The 18,294-nt window shown below is 40.7% G+C and overlaps 1 protein-coding gene and 1 long non-coding RNA gene across 2 annotated transcripts in view; one reads left to right on the forward strand and one right to left on the reverse strand.

The window, feature by feature from the left end:
• The window catches only part of LOC133094328 (uncharacterized), a 28,005-nt gene extending 25,749 nt beyond the window's left edge, over positions 1–2,256 (forward strand). The window contains exon 4 of the long non-coding RNA XR_009701453.1: positions 1,880–2,256. This is a non-coding gene — a long non-coding RNA (uncharacterized LOC133094328). The remainder of the gene's footprint in view (positions 1–1,879) is intronic.
• CCNJ (cyclin J) lies at positions 1,165–18,046 on the reverse strand. The gene is made up of 6 exons (XM_061194854.1): positions 17,880–18,046; positions 17,120–17,229; positions 10,263–10,473; positions 2,918–3,217; positions 2,671–2,830; positions 1,165–2,049 (listed from the first exon to the last, which is right to left on the reverse strand). Exons 2-6 carry the CDS (start codon positions 17,186–17,188, stop codon positions 1,638–1,640), a joined length of 1,152 nt encoding a protein of 383 aa, XP_061050837.1. The 5' UTR covers positions 17,189–17,229; positions 17,880–18,046; the 3' UTR covers positions 1,165–1,637.
• Between the last annotated feature and the right edge of the window lie 248 nt (positions 18,047–18,294).

An 18,294-nucleotide genomic window follows, 5' to 3' on the forward strand; every position in this document is an offset into this window, starting at 1 on the left:
ACCCACATTCATCTACTGGAGCCATCTGGATCGATCCGCTGCTGTGTTGAGTCCCTTCCCTTCCTAACAAAAGCCATTGGCTTGATTACTGAGACTCCTGCTGCATACCCACAACATCTTTATAATAAGTTTGTCTTCAATGCATATTGTGGCAGTTACATACCTGCCATGCAGTTTCCCTTCTATTCAAGTGCTACCTTTAAAAAAACACAAACAAAAAGACACAACTTACTAATTTTTAAATCAGAAAGCTTCCCTCCACCAAATATCTCTTCTCCCACAGTTAAGAGCACAATGTATACAGTTTCAGTTATTACAATGATTTTTTTCTTTTTACTTTTTCAGTTTATTCCCTCCAAACTCTTTACCCCCAAATTGCCCTTGCTGTAATGACTTATTGCTGTTTTCACTCATCACCAGTATAGTGAAATGTCCCAGGGCAGTCCTGGGGCCAATCTAATGAAAGTCACCTTTGCCTGCTTACTCTTGACTAGCTGGAGTCAAAGGTTGCTTATAAAACCTGTCTTCCATGTAACAAAGTGCTGCTCTAGCACAACCTGAGAACTACCCTGGCCATGTTCCACTTCAAAATAAACCTATGGGACTTTATTCTAGTACTGACATTTTACAGTTTTGCCTTCCCTTGAAAAAACTTTAGAATAATATCAAATCTGAGTATAAATCATTGATTGCACTGAGAAATGCAAAACTTATATACGTATTATGAATGATAGGAACCACCACTTCATTCATTCTAGGATACAATTATGTTCTCGTTTGAAAACACATTCTAGCAGGAGTATACTAACCTATGTTATTAAGGTAGTTCATACTATAACATTCCCAAAGCATGCTGCATTACAGTTAAGTTTCCAAGTAGTTCAAATTCCCTGAGTTAAATGTGTTTAATTCTAAAGATTTGAGGCTGATCTTTAGGGGAAAAAACAACAAAAATTTATGACCATGACTTTAAGATAAGAGAGCTACTCCACCCTTAATTTTAGTACATAAATCCAGATACCTATACTACCTGTGATAGGAAGTTATATAGAATATCTAAAAAAAATTTTTTTAACTGCACAGACTGGTATAGCATAGCAATTCATGAGTTTAAACTTAGTCAGAGATTCATTTGCAGATCAAAAATATAACTCAAAACTGCAGAATAAAAAAAAGGACCTCTTCAAAAATTAATACTGTAACTTTCCTTCATAAAAAGACTGTTTGGCAAGTCCACAGATAAACATTAGTTTCTGACATATAAGCCAACATTAGGCCCAGAGGCCACCACAGGTCAAATCACAAAACGGTGAATTGAAGTCTGTCCAAGTTTTCTGTTGTGTTGAATGTTTTTGAAATATTTGGACCATCAGTTGGGGCTTTAAAATTTGTGTCATATAAGGATGTGTTTTAACAGGATTTGACATACACACTGTTAAAGTGTTCGCAGTGTTAGCTTAGTCCTCCCAGATATTCATGGTGCGTTGGAAGGGATATTCAGTCTTCCTGGTGCCGGTGTCGGAAGAGTTCTGATGCCATTTGGATCCCTTTCCTTTTGAAGAGAAGTTTACAAAAAGCTTGCCCCAGAGCTTTGAGTCACAAACAGTCTGGGTTACCAGTCTTACCTTTGCATAAAATCACCTTTCAAAGCATGGAGTAATGCAAGGGTAATGTTCATTTATCTGATAACTCCGGTTATAAGAAACATTCAGACAGGGCTTAACTTCTACTGGTATTGCCAGTGACATCCCAACACCAGTCTGCACGTGCCCAAGGCCCTGAACACTAGTTTGGAAGCCAGCAGGACATGTCGGTAGTGTGTAAGATGAGGTGTGTGTGGTAGATACAATCTGCTGACAGCTTGGTTGTTCCGATACAGGATGGCGATACTGCAGCGAGGTCTGATGCGTCTGATGGAGATACTGAGGCTGCTGAAAGTGAACTGCCCGAGAGGGCTGGGAGGCTGTCTGGAACACACTTAGTTGTGCTGGCTGAGGTCCTGCCTGTCCTCTCTGTTTGTTTGCTTCTTTCACATCATTATCATGAGCGCTGCAACATGGAGAGAAAGGAAACTGTTAATAATGTTAACTTGAGAAAAATTTGCAAGAAAGCCATGCACCACCCCCAACTCCTTCACAGCTGACTCACTGGACTGCCCCACTGCCCAGGTAGCAGTCACTGCAACCATAATTTCAACAACAGAAAGATCTCACTCTTAGCCTTCTAAAAGCTCCTTTCCTTGGTAGAGCCCTTGGGAACTGGCTGCTGGTAGCTTTAAGGGCTATTTTCAGCTTGGGAGCTATGTCCACAATAAGTACTTAAATATGACTGCCACTTTGGTGACATCCTGATGGTCCCACAATTCAAAGATGTGGGAATGAAGCAAGATTTGCCTGGATGATCTCAGAGTTGTGGGCTCACACAAGAGCACCTCCTTTCCTTATTATGTACCCAGAATCATACTAGCAATGACAACCTCTACCTGGATAACAGCCAAAAGGAATTCCCCTTCCACCAAGTACTGCTCATACAGCGGCTTGCTCATGGCAGCAGGCAGCTGTCAGAGCCAGTATCCTAAAAGCTCTGGGCCTTTGAGAACTTGTTCCCAGGGCCCCTTATACATGAAGAATGTTAATAAGAAATTACAAACACAAGAACAAAGAGGCTTACATCAATAGCCGTTCAATGCACTGCACTAAGAAATCCCAGGAGTAAGCAGTAAGACGATGCAGTCTTGTAGGCCACGTTGGAGAAAGACGAAGTATAATCCTTGAAGAAGCCACACATGCTGCAGCTACTAAAGAAGGTGCATAATTTAGAAAGGCATAATCTGTGGAGACATCAAAAATGAACCTAAGCAACAGAATGCACAAGTCACAAGCTCACAAGTCACTTACTAGCATCCACAATGACTCACCTTGCAAAGATACTTCCAGGAAGTAATCTGCATACTTGGCCATATAGAGTTTAGTTTTTTCCAAGCAAATCATTGGCCAGCCGTCATGAAGATCGGTTTCATGCACGGCTTCGGAGAGATAATACTCAATGAAATGGGCAGCTGTTGGAAGGCAGAGGTTCCACTGAAAGGTTTCTAATAATAATAGTTCCATATGTAGCAAATTTTGTTTTGTTAATACTAGATTCATATTAGTCATACAACCCAGGCTGTTGAGCTGCTCCAGCTTAGGCACACTATCTTCTTTTTCTTCAAATTTACCTTATAAGCAAAGGAAAATAAGAGCGAGAGAGAGAAACTGTTAGGCGAGTGATCAATGTAAGTCTAGTCACTTAAATGGGATCTGCTGTCCTAGTGCAAAGATTTAGATCCAGACATTTTTTCCCCTACTTTGGGCAGATACAATTGTGCCAGAACTCTGTGGTTCTCATATCTACATGTTTTCTCTCCCAGTGCCTCTGTTCCCCACCCTTCACCCTCCCCTAAAAAAAAAACAAAAAAACAAAAAAACAAAAAAAACGGAACGTGTAAACATTTTGATCTATGTCCTACCGTGTAATGAAAACAGTCCTATGTGCCAATGAAAAAATAACTCCCTCATCTCACCAGCTGAATCTTTTCAGGAACTTTCTTTTGGGGGTCAGGCGGTAGTTGGTAAAAGAAAATTATTTTAGAACAGAAGAAAGTTTAAGGAATTTAATGTCATAGTTATCTAAAATCAAAAATAGCTAAGCTTCAAGTGTTTCATCTCAGCATATTTTCAGCATAATCTCATTCCAGAGAGATACAAATAGATTAGAGGAAAAAAACTAAGTGAATATCTAACACAAGCATTCTCATTGTACAAAAAACCCTATTCCTCCTCTTCTAAATTCAAAACAAAAACCTAGCCAAGTCTGTTATTAAGAAAAGGGAGGGGGCTTCCCTGGTGGCGCAGTGGTTGGGAATCTGCCTGCCAATGCAGGGGACACGGGTTCGAGCCCTGGTCTGGGAAGATCCCACATGCCGCGGAGCGACTGAGCCCGTGAGCCACAACTACTGAGCCTGCGCATCTGGAGCCTGTGCTCCGCAACAAGAGAGGCCGCGATAGTGAGCGGCCCGCACACCGCGATGAAGAGTGGCCCCCGCTTGCTGCAACTAGAGAAAGCCCTCGCATAGAAACGAAGACCCAACACAGCCAAAAATAAAATAAAAATAAAATTAAAAAGTGAAAAAAAAAAAAAAGAAAAGGGAGGATATCTTATACCACTTTTATATCCCCTTACTCAAAGCAGGATAGGAGTAAAGATGCTCTGATGGCTGAACGTCATTATTTGAAGGCATTAACTTTTTTTCAGGAAATACTCATCCATATGCACAGCTGAGGAATAAAATGCCCTCTCCAGCCCCTGAATAATTTTTCTATGGATTATGTACCATCTCACACTTTAATTTCCAAGCAAGCATTTACTATATATAAATCATTCACTTTAGATGTTTCGAAAAATTATGGCTGGAGAAAGCTCAAGCTATCAAGTACTATTATGATTTTCCAAATGCAGCAACAGAACCAAAAGAATTATCGTCAAGTCTCTTTGGGTCTTTATTCCATGATTATCCATAGAAGAAGGGAAATTAAAACTGAAGCTTTCTACCTCCTAGCATTATGTTCTATTTTACATTAAGGTATAAAATAGTCATATTATATTGCAATTATTATAGATTTCTCACAATAGCTTTTGCACTTGTTCATAATTATAGTTAGAATATGTTATATATTACTATATAAATTTTTTGTTTTACTATTTTGATAACTATTTAAATATATTTGATTTCTTTAGAAATCTTACAATTTTATTTTATCCATTTACAAGCATTTTTTGGGGAAGACCACAAAGACTACCAAACCAGAAGAAACCAAATGAGTTTCCCTGTGAAGTTTCTCTTCCAGAAGGAATGGGTTTACATCGCACATTGAAGTTCCGACAACAAATGGTAGTGGCCAGAATCACTCAGCCCAGATGTTCCACGTAATGGAGTCAGTGAGGTTTGTTCAAGTCAGCCTGCCTTAGGGGCTGGGGAAAAAGCACTGTTAACTACCCTGGTCTTTGCTTAGGGAGCATGAACGAGAGTAGAAGGTTTTGTCTCCTATGCCAAGAGACTCTAAGCTCATAACTTTAAGAAGAGCCTAGTCCCAAAGAAGTTTAAAATTTCACTCCCACTCCAGAAATTTTGAACTTTGTTAGATTTAAACTACTCTTAACATCGCTGCAGGTAAGAGATGATCCAAAAAACTTACATAATTCGGACTTTTCAAGAATCTAGATAGTCCTTCCCAATTCAAATCACATAAAGATAAATTTCACAAGTTTTGCCAGAGGCATTTATTAGTACAGCTGAAAGCACTAAAGTAGTCTTAATGACAGTCACCCAGCATGATCACTGCATAAATACAGGAGATGAACCCACTGTTCTCAGTATAACCGAATGGAATTCTTCAGAAGGAGAATGACCTAGGAATTTAGTTCAAGCCCTCTGGATGAATCATTAAGACTTTCAAAGTACTCTATTTGTGTAGAAGCAGCAATACTGGCAGTATACTTCAAAGGAGTATTGTAAAAAATTAATGAGTTTTTTTATATCATGCTTGACGTTCCTTTGAAGAAATATACCACAATCCACTGTTTAATTCAAGGATCAAGAATGTTTCATATTATCTCCTTGAAACTTTCAACATAGAAAACAGTTGTATATGACCAATTTCACAGCTCAAGAAACCAAGGTAGCAAGGTTGGCCAATTCATTTAAAGTCAATTAAGTTGAGTCAAACCCAAAATGGAAGACTTATGTTTGAGTTCCCAAATCTGTGCTTCTAGACCAAAGTACTACACCAGGTTAAATGGGGACAACAACTACCAGAATAGACAAACTTTTATATTATTAAGCATCCACGGGGTTTTTACATTTATAAAGTACTTGGCTATTACAAGCATGAAAGCCTTTGCATCTTGATTTGCAAAGATAAAAAATAACCTGCATGCTGCATAAATAACCATACTTGGGATTTTAATTAAGGTTTAAGTTTTTTTGGAACCTTTTCATTATATATAGTAATACACTCAGATACATGGATATTAAAGGATTTCAAAATGTGTGACAGCGTCAATGAGTACCTGCATTCATATCCAGTTTTTATTGTGCTGAATGCTATGTGTGTGACTATTTTAAACCTACTTATCCGTTAATACCACATACAGATCACAAAGATCAGTTTCTTCAATTGAAAGGAAATACCGGAAGCCATGTGATTATATTGATAAAGGCCCCCAAACAGGAAATAAAGGCACAGGAAATTCTCATCTGCTTCCCAGAAAACAAAGAATTAGGGGCCACAGAAACAAAACATCAGGTTGTCTTTATAGGAAATGTTCAGATCAGCCATGGAAACCAGCACATTTTCAAAGCCAGGAGTGAATGGCAGCTATGTGGTAGTAGGGCATGGATCAGATGTCACTGTAATCTCTGCCAACCCACATTCTAGTCTTTTATTACTTAGTAGGAAAAAAGTCATCCTTAATATTTACCAAGAACTCTCACAAATGTGTAAGACTATCAATCTAATTAAAAAATGGGTTAGGAACCAGAAGAGATAATTCATAGGAAAAAAAAAAAAGGTTCTAATCTCACTAAAAATTGATATAAACAAAATCATCTGTGAAATACAGTTTTTCACCCATCAAATAGTAAAAAGCTTTGTCAACGCAGTATTGGTGAGCAAGGAGAAACAAGTTCTTGTCACAAATTTTTACTATTAAAAGCCTATAATCTCACTTTGGCTTCATCTTGACTCCAAAATCTTAGTTACACAATACCTTGAGCAAATTATCAAAAGCCTCATGTTTAAGACTGTTTCCATGCTCTCTACAAGTTCAATGTTGATCACAGAAGGCAAGGGAAGCCAGGGTATACATGTCAAAGAGTTAGAGTTTGAGAATTTCCCAGGATAAATCAGTCTTTTCTGGAATGAGCCAAAACCTTTGGGGCTAGGGAGCCAGTGAAGATTATAGAACACTTATGGAGGAATTAATCATTACAATGCTAATTTATATGTGTCAATTTCATACATGCTTTTAAACATATTACCCCACTTGATCCTCAAACAACTTTGTAAGGTGTCTATTTTTATTTTATAAAGAAGTAACTTGAGACTCAAGTTCAAGTTGTTGAAATTCATATTGCTGATGAGATTCAAACCTATATCCATATAGATTTCCTATAATCCCCGCTCTAAAACACTACACGCCTCTCCCCAATCTGTAGGCCCTTTCTTCCTACCTCTAATAGTATGTACACCCAGGCAGCAGGATATGCATTAGTACCTGAACTTACAAGCTGTGCTCCATTTTTAGCCAAACTACCAAAAGCCTTCCGACCTATTTAATAACTGAAATACAGCTGTCACCCAGTCCTGTCAGCTGTAAGTTGTTTTTCACTTTTACACAACAGGCTGCCCATCCCAAAGCAGGGAGCAGCTGGGGGAGGGGAACATCCATTCTGTGAGGAGAGAAGCATTATTTGAATAAAGTTTATGATAACTAATTGGAGAGCTGACGTCGGAATCCAAATGTAAGAAGACAGAGTGTAAGAATGTAAGAAACACTAGAATGAACTCCACAAATTTAAAACAGACATCAGATACTGAAAACAGGCTACCAGTTTATAAGCATCCTAAGCACTTCTGTTGTAGTAAAGTTAGACTGGAGGGAGGAGAGATTGCAGTGGGCTACTAAGGGCCAGTCTCTTTGATTCCTGACCCTAGTGAAGAGCTGATAGCTTGAACTCCTTTGACCAGTGCCTACTTGGGAGGAGCTGAGACCCTGGGGGACACCTATCTCCACTTTCCCACTCTCCAGTGGAAGAGGAACATGTAAAAGCAATTCTCTCTCAGGGAAAAAGGGGTGGGGTCAGTAGAACAAAGGGAAGAGGTATCTGACTTTTAGTAACAGGTGGTAAACAGTTCACATTTGAACCCAGCAAATACAAATCCTAAAGCCTAGTTCCTGGAAAATGAGCCAAAAGAACTATATACTACTACACAGATTAAATCAAATAACCTTCAATAAAATAAATTGACCACGACGTTAAACTAACAGTAATAGATAATTTAAAAACAAGAACAACTGAAAACTCCATTCCAACCAATCTAAGATGGTGCACAAATAAAGTATCCTTTCCCCAAATTGTGGAAATTGCAGAAACCTGACACCAATGCCAAGCACTGCATGGTGGCCAGAGTTGTCATTCAACTAGAGACCTCGGTGAACTTTGGTAGTGACATGTAGTTTATGAATATCTAGTTTATAATCCCCAAGTCACTTAGTACGTTACTAGTATTTTTAGTCACAAATGTAAGTCAGTCTACGAACTGACTATGCATCACTCATAATTTCACAGTCCATAGGCATAGACCAGGTAGGGCTTGGTAGTGGTAAAAGGACAGTGATAACCACAGCAGGCAAAAAATTTTTCATTCATGATCCCAAGTTTTTAAAATAACCTAACTTGCATGTTTGACTTCCAGTGTCTCTCTACTATAAACTGATCCTATAATAAACTAACATTCTCAGGATAACAAGAAGCCATTCCACGTGGATACTCACGCATTTGACATGTCAAGTATGGGTTTTTCCAATCCTATGCAAACTATTAAACCACAAAGGGCTTCATAGCTAGTGATGAAACATATACAGAATTGTACACATGATTGCTTATGAGGATGAAACCTTAATTAAAGGTTAAATTAAAGGTTACTTATAAAGGTACAAGCATTACCTCTGGCTTTCTGGATGGTGGGGAGAGGAGCAGGTGATGTGTCTGGATCTCAGAGGATAACAGATTAAGAGAGAAATATAGATATTCAGGAAATATACTATTCTGGTAAGAATTTGACTCAAGTTACATGGGGACAGGGTTGGAAGACAAGTCTAGAAAGGTGGCTAGGTCCAGATGAAAGGTTCTAAATGTTACAATAAGGAGTTTCCACCTCAACCCACAGGCAGTGGAAAGTCATCAGTGGGCTATGTTTATTTATATTCAGCCTGGTCCACAAAGGAGTTGAAATAACTTACAAAAAGACCTGCTCAAGGAGATAAAATAAGAGGTTGAGGTCATCAGGTGAAAGGAAAAATAAGGGCAGGAAAAGAAAATCTGAGAAGAGATTGGTTTCATAAATGATACCACACAGGCCTGAATTTGGTTTAGGTTTATTTGCAGTCAAAGTGCAAAGGTGTTTTAGAAAGAATTCTGGTGGCAGGGTAGAGGAGGAATGTTCCTTAGACAGCAACCACGTTGGATCCTAAACCCTCAAGTGGAGGTTAGGTGAAGGCAGTCAGTATTTCTACATGCTACTTTAAGTGGGACTTAAATTTCTATTGTAATGACATGAATAATATAAAAACTACAAAATGGATTCAACTTCAATATCAAATACCATCTTTTCACATTACTAAAAGAAGAAAACTTTCAGTTTCAATGCCTTTACTCACCCTCTTCCTCTCAAGGTACTAACAAACAATGAAATGTGTTACAGGAAGATGTTAAGAGAAAGGCACCAAAAGGCTCATTATCAGATTCTACCTTACAGCTTACTACGTAGTTTTGCCTACTGCAAAAGCAGATGTTTTCACATTTATAGCAGTTGCACATGGATCTTCAGTTCATTAAGCCAACTCATTACATACTCAGTAGAAGGTATTCTAACAACATGAGTATGGTACCTTTTAGAGTTTCTCAACCTAAGCTCCACTGACATTTTGGGCTAGATAATTCTTTGTTGTGCGGGGCTGTCCTATGCATTGCAGATGTTTACCTTCCTCCCAGGTTGTGACGACAACCAAAACTGTCTCCACACATTGCCAAATACCCCCCATGAGGCACAACTGCTCTTGGTTGAGAACCACTGCTTTAAGACAATGGTTCTCAATTGGAAAAGTACATCAGAATCACCTTTGGAACTTTTAAAAAGTTAAAAAATATCCAGGCCCCATGATGTAGATTCTGAGTCAGTAGATCTGGAGTGGCTTAGACATCTGTATCAGAATCTTCAGGATGTAGGGCCCAGGCACACATGTTTTAAAAAGACTCCAGAGCCACTTTTTAATATGTCTGGTTAAGAATTACTATGCCAAAAAGCACTTTCAACATAAACTTTCCGATACTAGTAAACTGGAATGAGAGGAATTTGGTGATATTTCACTGAGTTCTATGTAAATTTATTTTATTATAAACAATGGAATTTTCCAGTCATGTATATCAGATTCATACTTACTTGCTAGAAGCAGACAGGAAAGTGCAACTAAATGCAGCTGCTGGATAGAGATGTCATACCGATCCATAAACAGGTCCAGCAAATAGACAGCAAGATGTCGGGCAGAAGGGCAGAGGGTGAAACGATTGCTCACAATGGCAATCAAGTCAGCAAAATACCTTCTAAGACTTAGTTGAGGGGACTGGCCTTTGTAGGAAGGTAACTTCAGCTCCTAAATCAAGAGGAACAACATTTAGTCTAACATAGCATATAGAAGAATTATTCCCACAGTGCAAAGGTGACACTTTTTCCCCAATATATTACTGATACAAGTGCCTAAAACACACTTTTCTTGAGTAAAACACAAAAATGAAAAAGTTGAGTGGCAGGATAATGAATGGCATTTAAAATTTAAAACCAAACTTTTCTCCTTATTCTTAACCACATCTGACATAACCAGTTATAGGTGTTTCTTGCATTATGGAATAAATGTATTCTAGCAAGATTTTTAATAAGGGAATCCTGTTTTCCCTACCAGGTGTTTTCAGGAAAACAGCATTACCAAAATACCAACCAAACCATATATACACACCCCCTACAAGAAGCTCAAAGCTTTTGGTTAGAAGGTAACAGATATGTTCCTCGTATGATGCATACTGTATTATACATGCAGGGATGTGGAAGGTAGAGACTAGTATACATCCACTAGTATCTTCTAATCAGGCTTCTCATTTTTTAAAAATTAGAAAATTTCTATACTATTAAAGTATTTCTAGAACACAGAGAAAGATGGAAGGGTTCTAAATTCATTTTATGAGCTCAGCATAATGCCACACTAAACCCAAAAGGTATCACAATGGAAGGAAGTAACATGGATATGACCCTAAAAGCACAGGAAAAAAAAAAAGCAAAAAAATAGAAATTAGACTTCATCAAAATAAAAACTTTTGTGCATCAAAGGACACTATCAACAGAGTGAAAAGGCAACACACAGAATGGGAGAAAATATTTGCAAATCATGTATCTGGTAAGGTGTTAATATCCAAATTAAATAAAGAACTCTTTTATATATACAACTCAACAAAAAAAACAACTCAATTAAAAAATGGGTAAAGGGGCTTCCCTGGTGGCACAGTGGTTAAGAGTCCGCCTGCCAATGCAGAGGACATGGGTTCAAGCCCTGGCCCAGGAGGATCCCACATGCTGCAGAGCAACTGGGCCCGTGCGCCACAACTACTGAGCCTGCGCTCTAGAGCCGGCGAGCCACAACTACTGAAGCCTACGTGCCACAACTGCTGAGGCCCGCGCACCTGGAGCCCGTGCTCCACAAAAAGAGAAGCCACCGCAATGAGAGGCCCGCCCACCGTAATGAAGAGTGGCCCCCGCTCGCCGCAACTAGAGAAAGCCTGTGTGCAGCAACGAAGACCCAACTCAACCAGTAAATAAATAATAAAAATTAAAAAAAAAAAAAAAAATGGGCAAAGGACTTGACTAAACATTTCTCCAAAGAAGATGTACAGATGGCCAATAAGCACATAAAAAGATGCTCAAAATCACTAATCATTAGGGAAATGCAAATAAAAACCATTATGAGATACCATTTCATACCAATTAGGATTGCTGTTGTCAAAAAAACCCAAAAAACAAAATCTAGAAAACAGAAACTAACAAGTGTCAACAAGGATATAAAATAATTGGAACCCTTGTGTATTGGCAGGAATATAAAACTGTGTAGCCACTGTGAACAACAGTATTGCAATTCCTCAAAAAAATTAAATGTAGAATTACCATATGATCCAGCAATTCCACTTTTAGGTATATACCCAAAAGAAGTTAAAGTAGGGACTCAAACAGATATTTGTACATCCATGTTCATAGCAGCATTGTCCACAACAGCCAAAAAGTGGAAACAAACAACCCAAGTGTTCATCAACAAATGAATGGATAAACAAAATGCAATATATACATACAATGGAATATTATTCAGCCTTAAAAAGGAATGAAATTCCAATATATGCTACAACATGGATGATTAAGTCATCTAGAGATGATTTAAAGTATATGGGAGAATGTGTGTAGGATATACACAAATATTACTCCATTTTATATAAGGGACTTGAGCATCCTCAGATTTTGGTATCCGCAGGGATCCGGAAACAAATTCCCCATGGATAATGAGGGATAACTATATAGTTTTTCACTTACCAGATTATATTTTATTAATCTTTTGCTTATGCTATCAAGAGTGGATATAGGAACTCCCATATATTATTGGTGACACTGAAAATTGATATAACCTCCTGAAGGAGAACTAGGTAATATGAATTTTTGAAAATGCAGACTGCAGATACCCCTTAACCTAGCAACACCAGGCCTAGGAATTTATCCTACATATAAGGAGGTCCTTTGCAGCACTCTTTTTAATAGCAAAATGGTGGAATAAAGAGGTTAATGTCAAAAACCTGCATGGATCTCCAGAGAATTATTTTCAGTGGATAAACCCAGTCCCCAAAGATCACATAGTGCATAATTCCACTCATGTAACATTCTTGAAATGACAAAATTATAAAAATAAAGAACAGATCAGTGGTTGCCAGAGGTTAAGGGAGGATGAGGATGGGAGGAAAGAGGGTGTGCCTATAAAAGGGTAACATGGGAGATCCTTGTGGTGATAAATGTACAGAAAATGTTCTGTACCTTGACTGTATCAATATCAGTACTATCCTGGCTGTGATAATTGCACCATAGTTTTGCAAGATGGTTACCATGGGGGTAGGGGGGGAGATGGGGAGGGAGGACTGGGTAAAGGGTATAGGGGGTCTCAAGCGTAATTTTTTTAAAAAGCTTGATGTCTATCAGTAAGGAACTAATTAAATAAACTTAAGGGACATCGATTCAATGTGGACATTAAAATAAAGGGCAGTAGACCTATATGTGTTGATATGGAAAATTCTGACAAACTGAGTGAGGGTGGGGTGGGAGGAAGGTACAGAACAGTGAATATATATTATAACCTCTTGTATCAACAACAAAAAAATTGTATTTGCAGATATACTAATTTATTGGGTATCTTTTCAGGAAAAAAACCAATAATGCTGGTAACCTTAGGGAATCAGGGAATAGTGAGGGTTGGGGAAAGCTCATTTTAAACCTGATACTGGGTCTTCCCTGGTGGTCCAGTGGTTAAGACTCTGTGCTCCCAATGCAGGGGGCCCGGGTTCGATCCCTGGTAGGGGAACTAAGATCCCACATACTGCAACTAAGCCTGCGCGCTGCAACTAGAGAAGCCCATGCGCCGCAATGAAGACCCAGCGCAGCCAAAGTAAATAAATAAATAAATAAAACACCAGATACTATCCCAAAATTTTTAAACCCATATGCATGTATCACTTAAACATATATTAGTAGGAGTTACTTGGGAGATAGGCTAATGGGCTATTTTATGTTTTTAATTTTTGTATAAGTGAAAAAAGAATCAACAAATGCTATTGAAGAAAAAGAAAACACATTGGCTTAGGCTTGCTCAACTCTTTGAAGAGAAAAAATACTAATTTCTCTAAATAAAGGGAACACGTGAATTTCTCATGTAGTCTCTAGGATTTTTCTCTTTTTTACCATTTCTGTAGATTTTTACAATGGTGTAAATGAGTTACCATTTCAAATTTCAACTTTCTTAGCTGTCATCATGTGACATTTATTGAGCATCTCCCATGTAGCAGATACTGTGCTAACCTCAGGGATAAAAGCTGGAATACAGTTTCAAGCCTCTCTCTAGCAGGTGAACCAAAATACAGAGATTATTAGAATATAATATAGTAACCACAGGGTATTATAGAACACTGAGGAGGGAGATCTAACCCAGCTCACGGGGTGGGATGTTAGGAAAAAACAAAACCAGGGCAGGCTTTCTGTAAAAGAGGGCTGAACAAGGTCTCAAAGAGGCACTGGGAAACTTAGCTGGAAGACACTTGTGGACTTTATTTTTAACTATGTTAACTTTGCCAAATGAAGACAAAACAAAGGCAAGAATCCAAGGGCCATCACTAGGGGACTTTTAACAATGTGTCCAATATATTCTCTTTATATTACTTTAAATGGTAAAGTACAAGGGCTTATCATATGACTGTCAGATTTAGTTCTTTGTCCATGTAGTGCAGTTATACGCATGAGAAAATGACCTACGCTTCTCTCAGCTTATGAGTTTTTTCTAATGTCTATTCCTGATCCCCTAGAATTGAACACTCTTGTTCCTGTCTGCTTCTCAGGATCCCACAGGACCAAAGCACAGAGAGACCTAAACGTGTCATCTCCATCTCCAATCTCAGGTCCCCATTAGCTCACCACCCTAAATGCCATCCCCTTCCCAGAATGGGTTAACTGTCCAGTCAGGCTGGAAATAAAGGCATAGAAGGAATACTCACAACTCTGTGGGATATTTTCTTGATGCTTCTCACAAAGTTAGCATTGTTCCCATCTGTCATAAAGGCTCCTGAAAATACTTCCCCAAGCATCCTAAGACACTAGTATACATAGCAAAACAATGAGAAGAAAGAGAAGACACAGGGTATAAGAGGACAGCTGCTTTGTTGGGGGTCGGGGGTGGGGGGGGGGGAAGAAGTGATTGTATTTTACAAAAACAGTACAGCTGGCATTTGGGGTTAAAGAGGATTTTCATTTGTTGTAATTTTTACTCTTCCCTAGTAGATGCAAGGCTGGTCACACCAATTATTCCTCCACAAACCTTGGGTCTAAACATAGATACCTTCCATTGTGCCTGAATGGCAACTGCCCAAAGGAAGACCCAAATTCAGATGCTCTAAATTTTATGAGATTAGACTCCATAAAGGTAGGGATCATGTCTGTCTCATTCACTATTACCATTCCAACCCCTGGCATAGCACCTTGCACACTGTAGGCATGCAAATATGTTGAATAAGCATATGACTACCCAACTAAATCACCTAATTAATAGCCTGGAATTAACATGTATTCTCTGTGAGAAAAGTTCATTTTAACTTTCCTTGACTTCAGTGTACTACAAACAGTGGTCTCTCCAGTTCCACAGGTTCAAGTTTTACTGATTAACAAATTATAAAGTGTGGCCATTGTGTCAAATAACAAGAATGTGGCTTACACAATGCTTAAAGATAAAATAAAGACAACCCACAGTAGCATGCCGCAGGTGGCCCAAGACAACTTTCAGTAGCATTCTTTCAGGCCCTGTGCTATCTCATCCTCTGATAGTTTGTAAGTAAGTTTAGTACAGGTTGTGTCTTATTCCTTGGATCCTCCCCAGAGCTCAATACACAAAAACATTCAACAAATCTGCTGGAAAAAGAATCCATTTCCAACCTCAACTAACAAAATTAATTCAGGTAATCACTCAGGATTAAAATTACACATAAAATGTAAGAATCAAAAACCATGGAAATCACCAAGAAAAATCTTTTAAGTTTCATGTCATTACAAAACATATGTATCATTAACATCAAATATTATTTTCACCACATACCAGAGGAATAAAGAGCTGACACTTAGAAAATAAGAGCATTTACAACTGAAAGACAACATCTGGAGAAAAAAAAAACAAACAAACAAAGGTATGTGGACAATTTTCAAAGTGGAAAACCCGCAACTCTCTTCTTAACATTCCAGAGAACCATGCCATAGTTGAGACTTTTCTGTAGTACAAACAGCCTCTTAGTGGGCTGAGGTGTATTTAGTGTGTCTAAGAGACTGAATGTCAGAATTAATAAGCAGCATTTAGAACTCAAACTTTAGAAAAGGGTACAACTGTAACAATTTAAGTCAGAATTAGGTTTTCTAATCTACTTAACCTGGTTAAAAAAAAAAAAATCAAGATACAAGTTCATTATCATCCCAGGATCTCTCAACTCCAACAGTGAGCAGCGTTTTTATTAAAGAGTCAGCTGTTTTGCTTCTTTCCAATTTTCTATACATAATGAGTGGCTCTCTCTATCCATAGTGAAATTAAGTTAAGTTAGAGTTAATTTTGGATCTGGTCTCTCTTCTGGTTATCAAAGACACAGAGCTGACACATTTCGCTGAGATATGACATACAGAATAAAATTGTTACTTAGGAGCAACAATAAACAAAATTTGCATTGTGCCAGAAAGGTGTACTTTTCCCCCAACATCTTTTAAAATATAGTAGGTCTACTCCCGGCCTTTGATATTAGCTGAAGGAGCAGCTAACTCCTACCTTAAGGCTTTTTGAACACCCCCCAAGTCTTGGGATTTCGGGGGTAGAGAATAACAAATAGTTATCACTTCCTTAGTGCTTACTGTATGCCAAGCACTGTTCTGAGCACATCTACAGTATTACCTCATATTAATCTTCACAGTCGTCCCATAAAGCACGTTCTATTATTATTATTCTTTTGACAGATGAGGAAATTGAGAAGCAGAAAATTAAGTAACTTGTTCAAAGTCTCACAGCAAGTTAGTGGGAAGGCTGGGGAATTTACTGTTGTACAAATGTGACATAACAGACAGCTGCATGCAACAGCAACTATAGAAGGAAGGCTGCTCTGCCCAATAAAAAGCCAGCACACTTATCTTTTTAAATACAGTATCAAATCCATGTTCCACGTGGAAACAAGGACATCAGAATGTCCCTTCACACCTTCCCTCTCCCAACTACCACGCCCCACCCCCTCCTCATTCAAGTTTCAGGTTCTTCTGCTACAACCCAGGGAAGAAGCCAAGAAGTTAATTAACCTTGAGCAAATAGGCAAACTCGCCTTTTCTGGTCTGGAAACTAGTGGTTAAACACCCGGACCGGGCTTTCCAGGGAGCCGAGATTCATACTAACTGGCATAAGACACCGAATGGAAAGGTCTGGGCATCGCGGTTACCTTGTATCGAAGAGCTTGATGGATATCGGCAGCCAGCTGTCCCCGCCACCACTGACCCTCCAGCTCCATGGGACCGGGCGGCGCGCCTGGCCCGACGCGGCAACTTCAGTCTGTAAGACACACCCCAGACGCGGTCACTGCCAGCTCCCTCCACGCGCCCCTCCGCGCCCCCTCCCCGAGGGGTGTGACCTCAGGCCACCCTGGGCGACTGTTCATCTTCACCTGACTCGTCCTAAAATCAGCACCGATCCAAACCAATTCCCTGACGCCGCACGTAAGGCCCGAGCCACCGGTCAGGAGGAGCCGGCTTGCGTGGAGAACGGCCGGACCGGGCGCCGGGCAAACTGGGACCAACTTGGGCCCTAGTTCCCAAGGCGCGGACCCGGGCGCGTGCTCGGGAAAGCCGGACGGGAGGCCCGGCTTCGGGCTCCCGCGCCCCGGCTTTAATTCTCCGGCCGGCCCTGAGGAGACTTGACACCAGTCACAGCCCCCCTGAGGTGAAAACCTCCCGCCGAGAAACCCGGAGACGAACGCCCGCGCGGCTCCGGGTGCCCGCCGCAGACAGTCGGGGGCGCGCTCCTCCCCGGGAGCCTCCTCGCGGCCCGGCCGACCCCAGCGCGCACCCAGGCCGCCGCCTCCTCATCCGGAGGAGCGCACGGGATCGCGCGGCCCCAGAAAGGCGAACAAAAGGCCGGGCCGGGTGGGTCCGGTGCCCCGCCGCCAGCCCAGGCCTGCCGGTTCCCACGGCGACCTCCCTTACCCGGAACCGCGGCCCTCACAAGCCCAGCCCCGCCAGCGTGCGGGGGACGCCGGCCCCGCTCATGCTGCGGACAGTCAGCCGCGAAGCGCCGGCCTCAGCTCGGGCCCAGCGCCGGGGCGCTCGCACCGCCCATTGTTAAAGGACCGGCAGGCGGCTCCGCGTACAAAGCCAGCGCGGGGGCACATGCGGCCCCGCCGCTGCCAATCTCGTCTCGCGATACAGCCGGGTCATCCGGAGCCGTCCAATGGGCGGCCGGGCCGAGCCCAGGTGCAACGCCCGGCAGCGGCTTGGCGGCCCCCGCCGGACGCAGCAGCATCGCCGGTCGGCTTTGCGTGGCCCTGCGCTTCGCTTTGCCCGAGAGCCCCAACACCACCTACCGCAAAGCCGGCCTGAGGTGCGGGCAGAGGTATGAAGA

The sequence above is a fragment of the Eubalaena glacialis genome, chromosome 1, assembly GCF_028564815.1.
Source record: "Eubalaena glacialis isolate mEubGla1 chromosome 1, mEubGla1.1.hap2.+ XY, whole genome shotgun sequence".
NCBI classification, from domain to species: Eukaryota; Metazoa; Chordata; class Mammalia; order Artiodactyla; family Balaenidae; genus Eubalaena; species Eubalaena glacialis.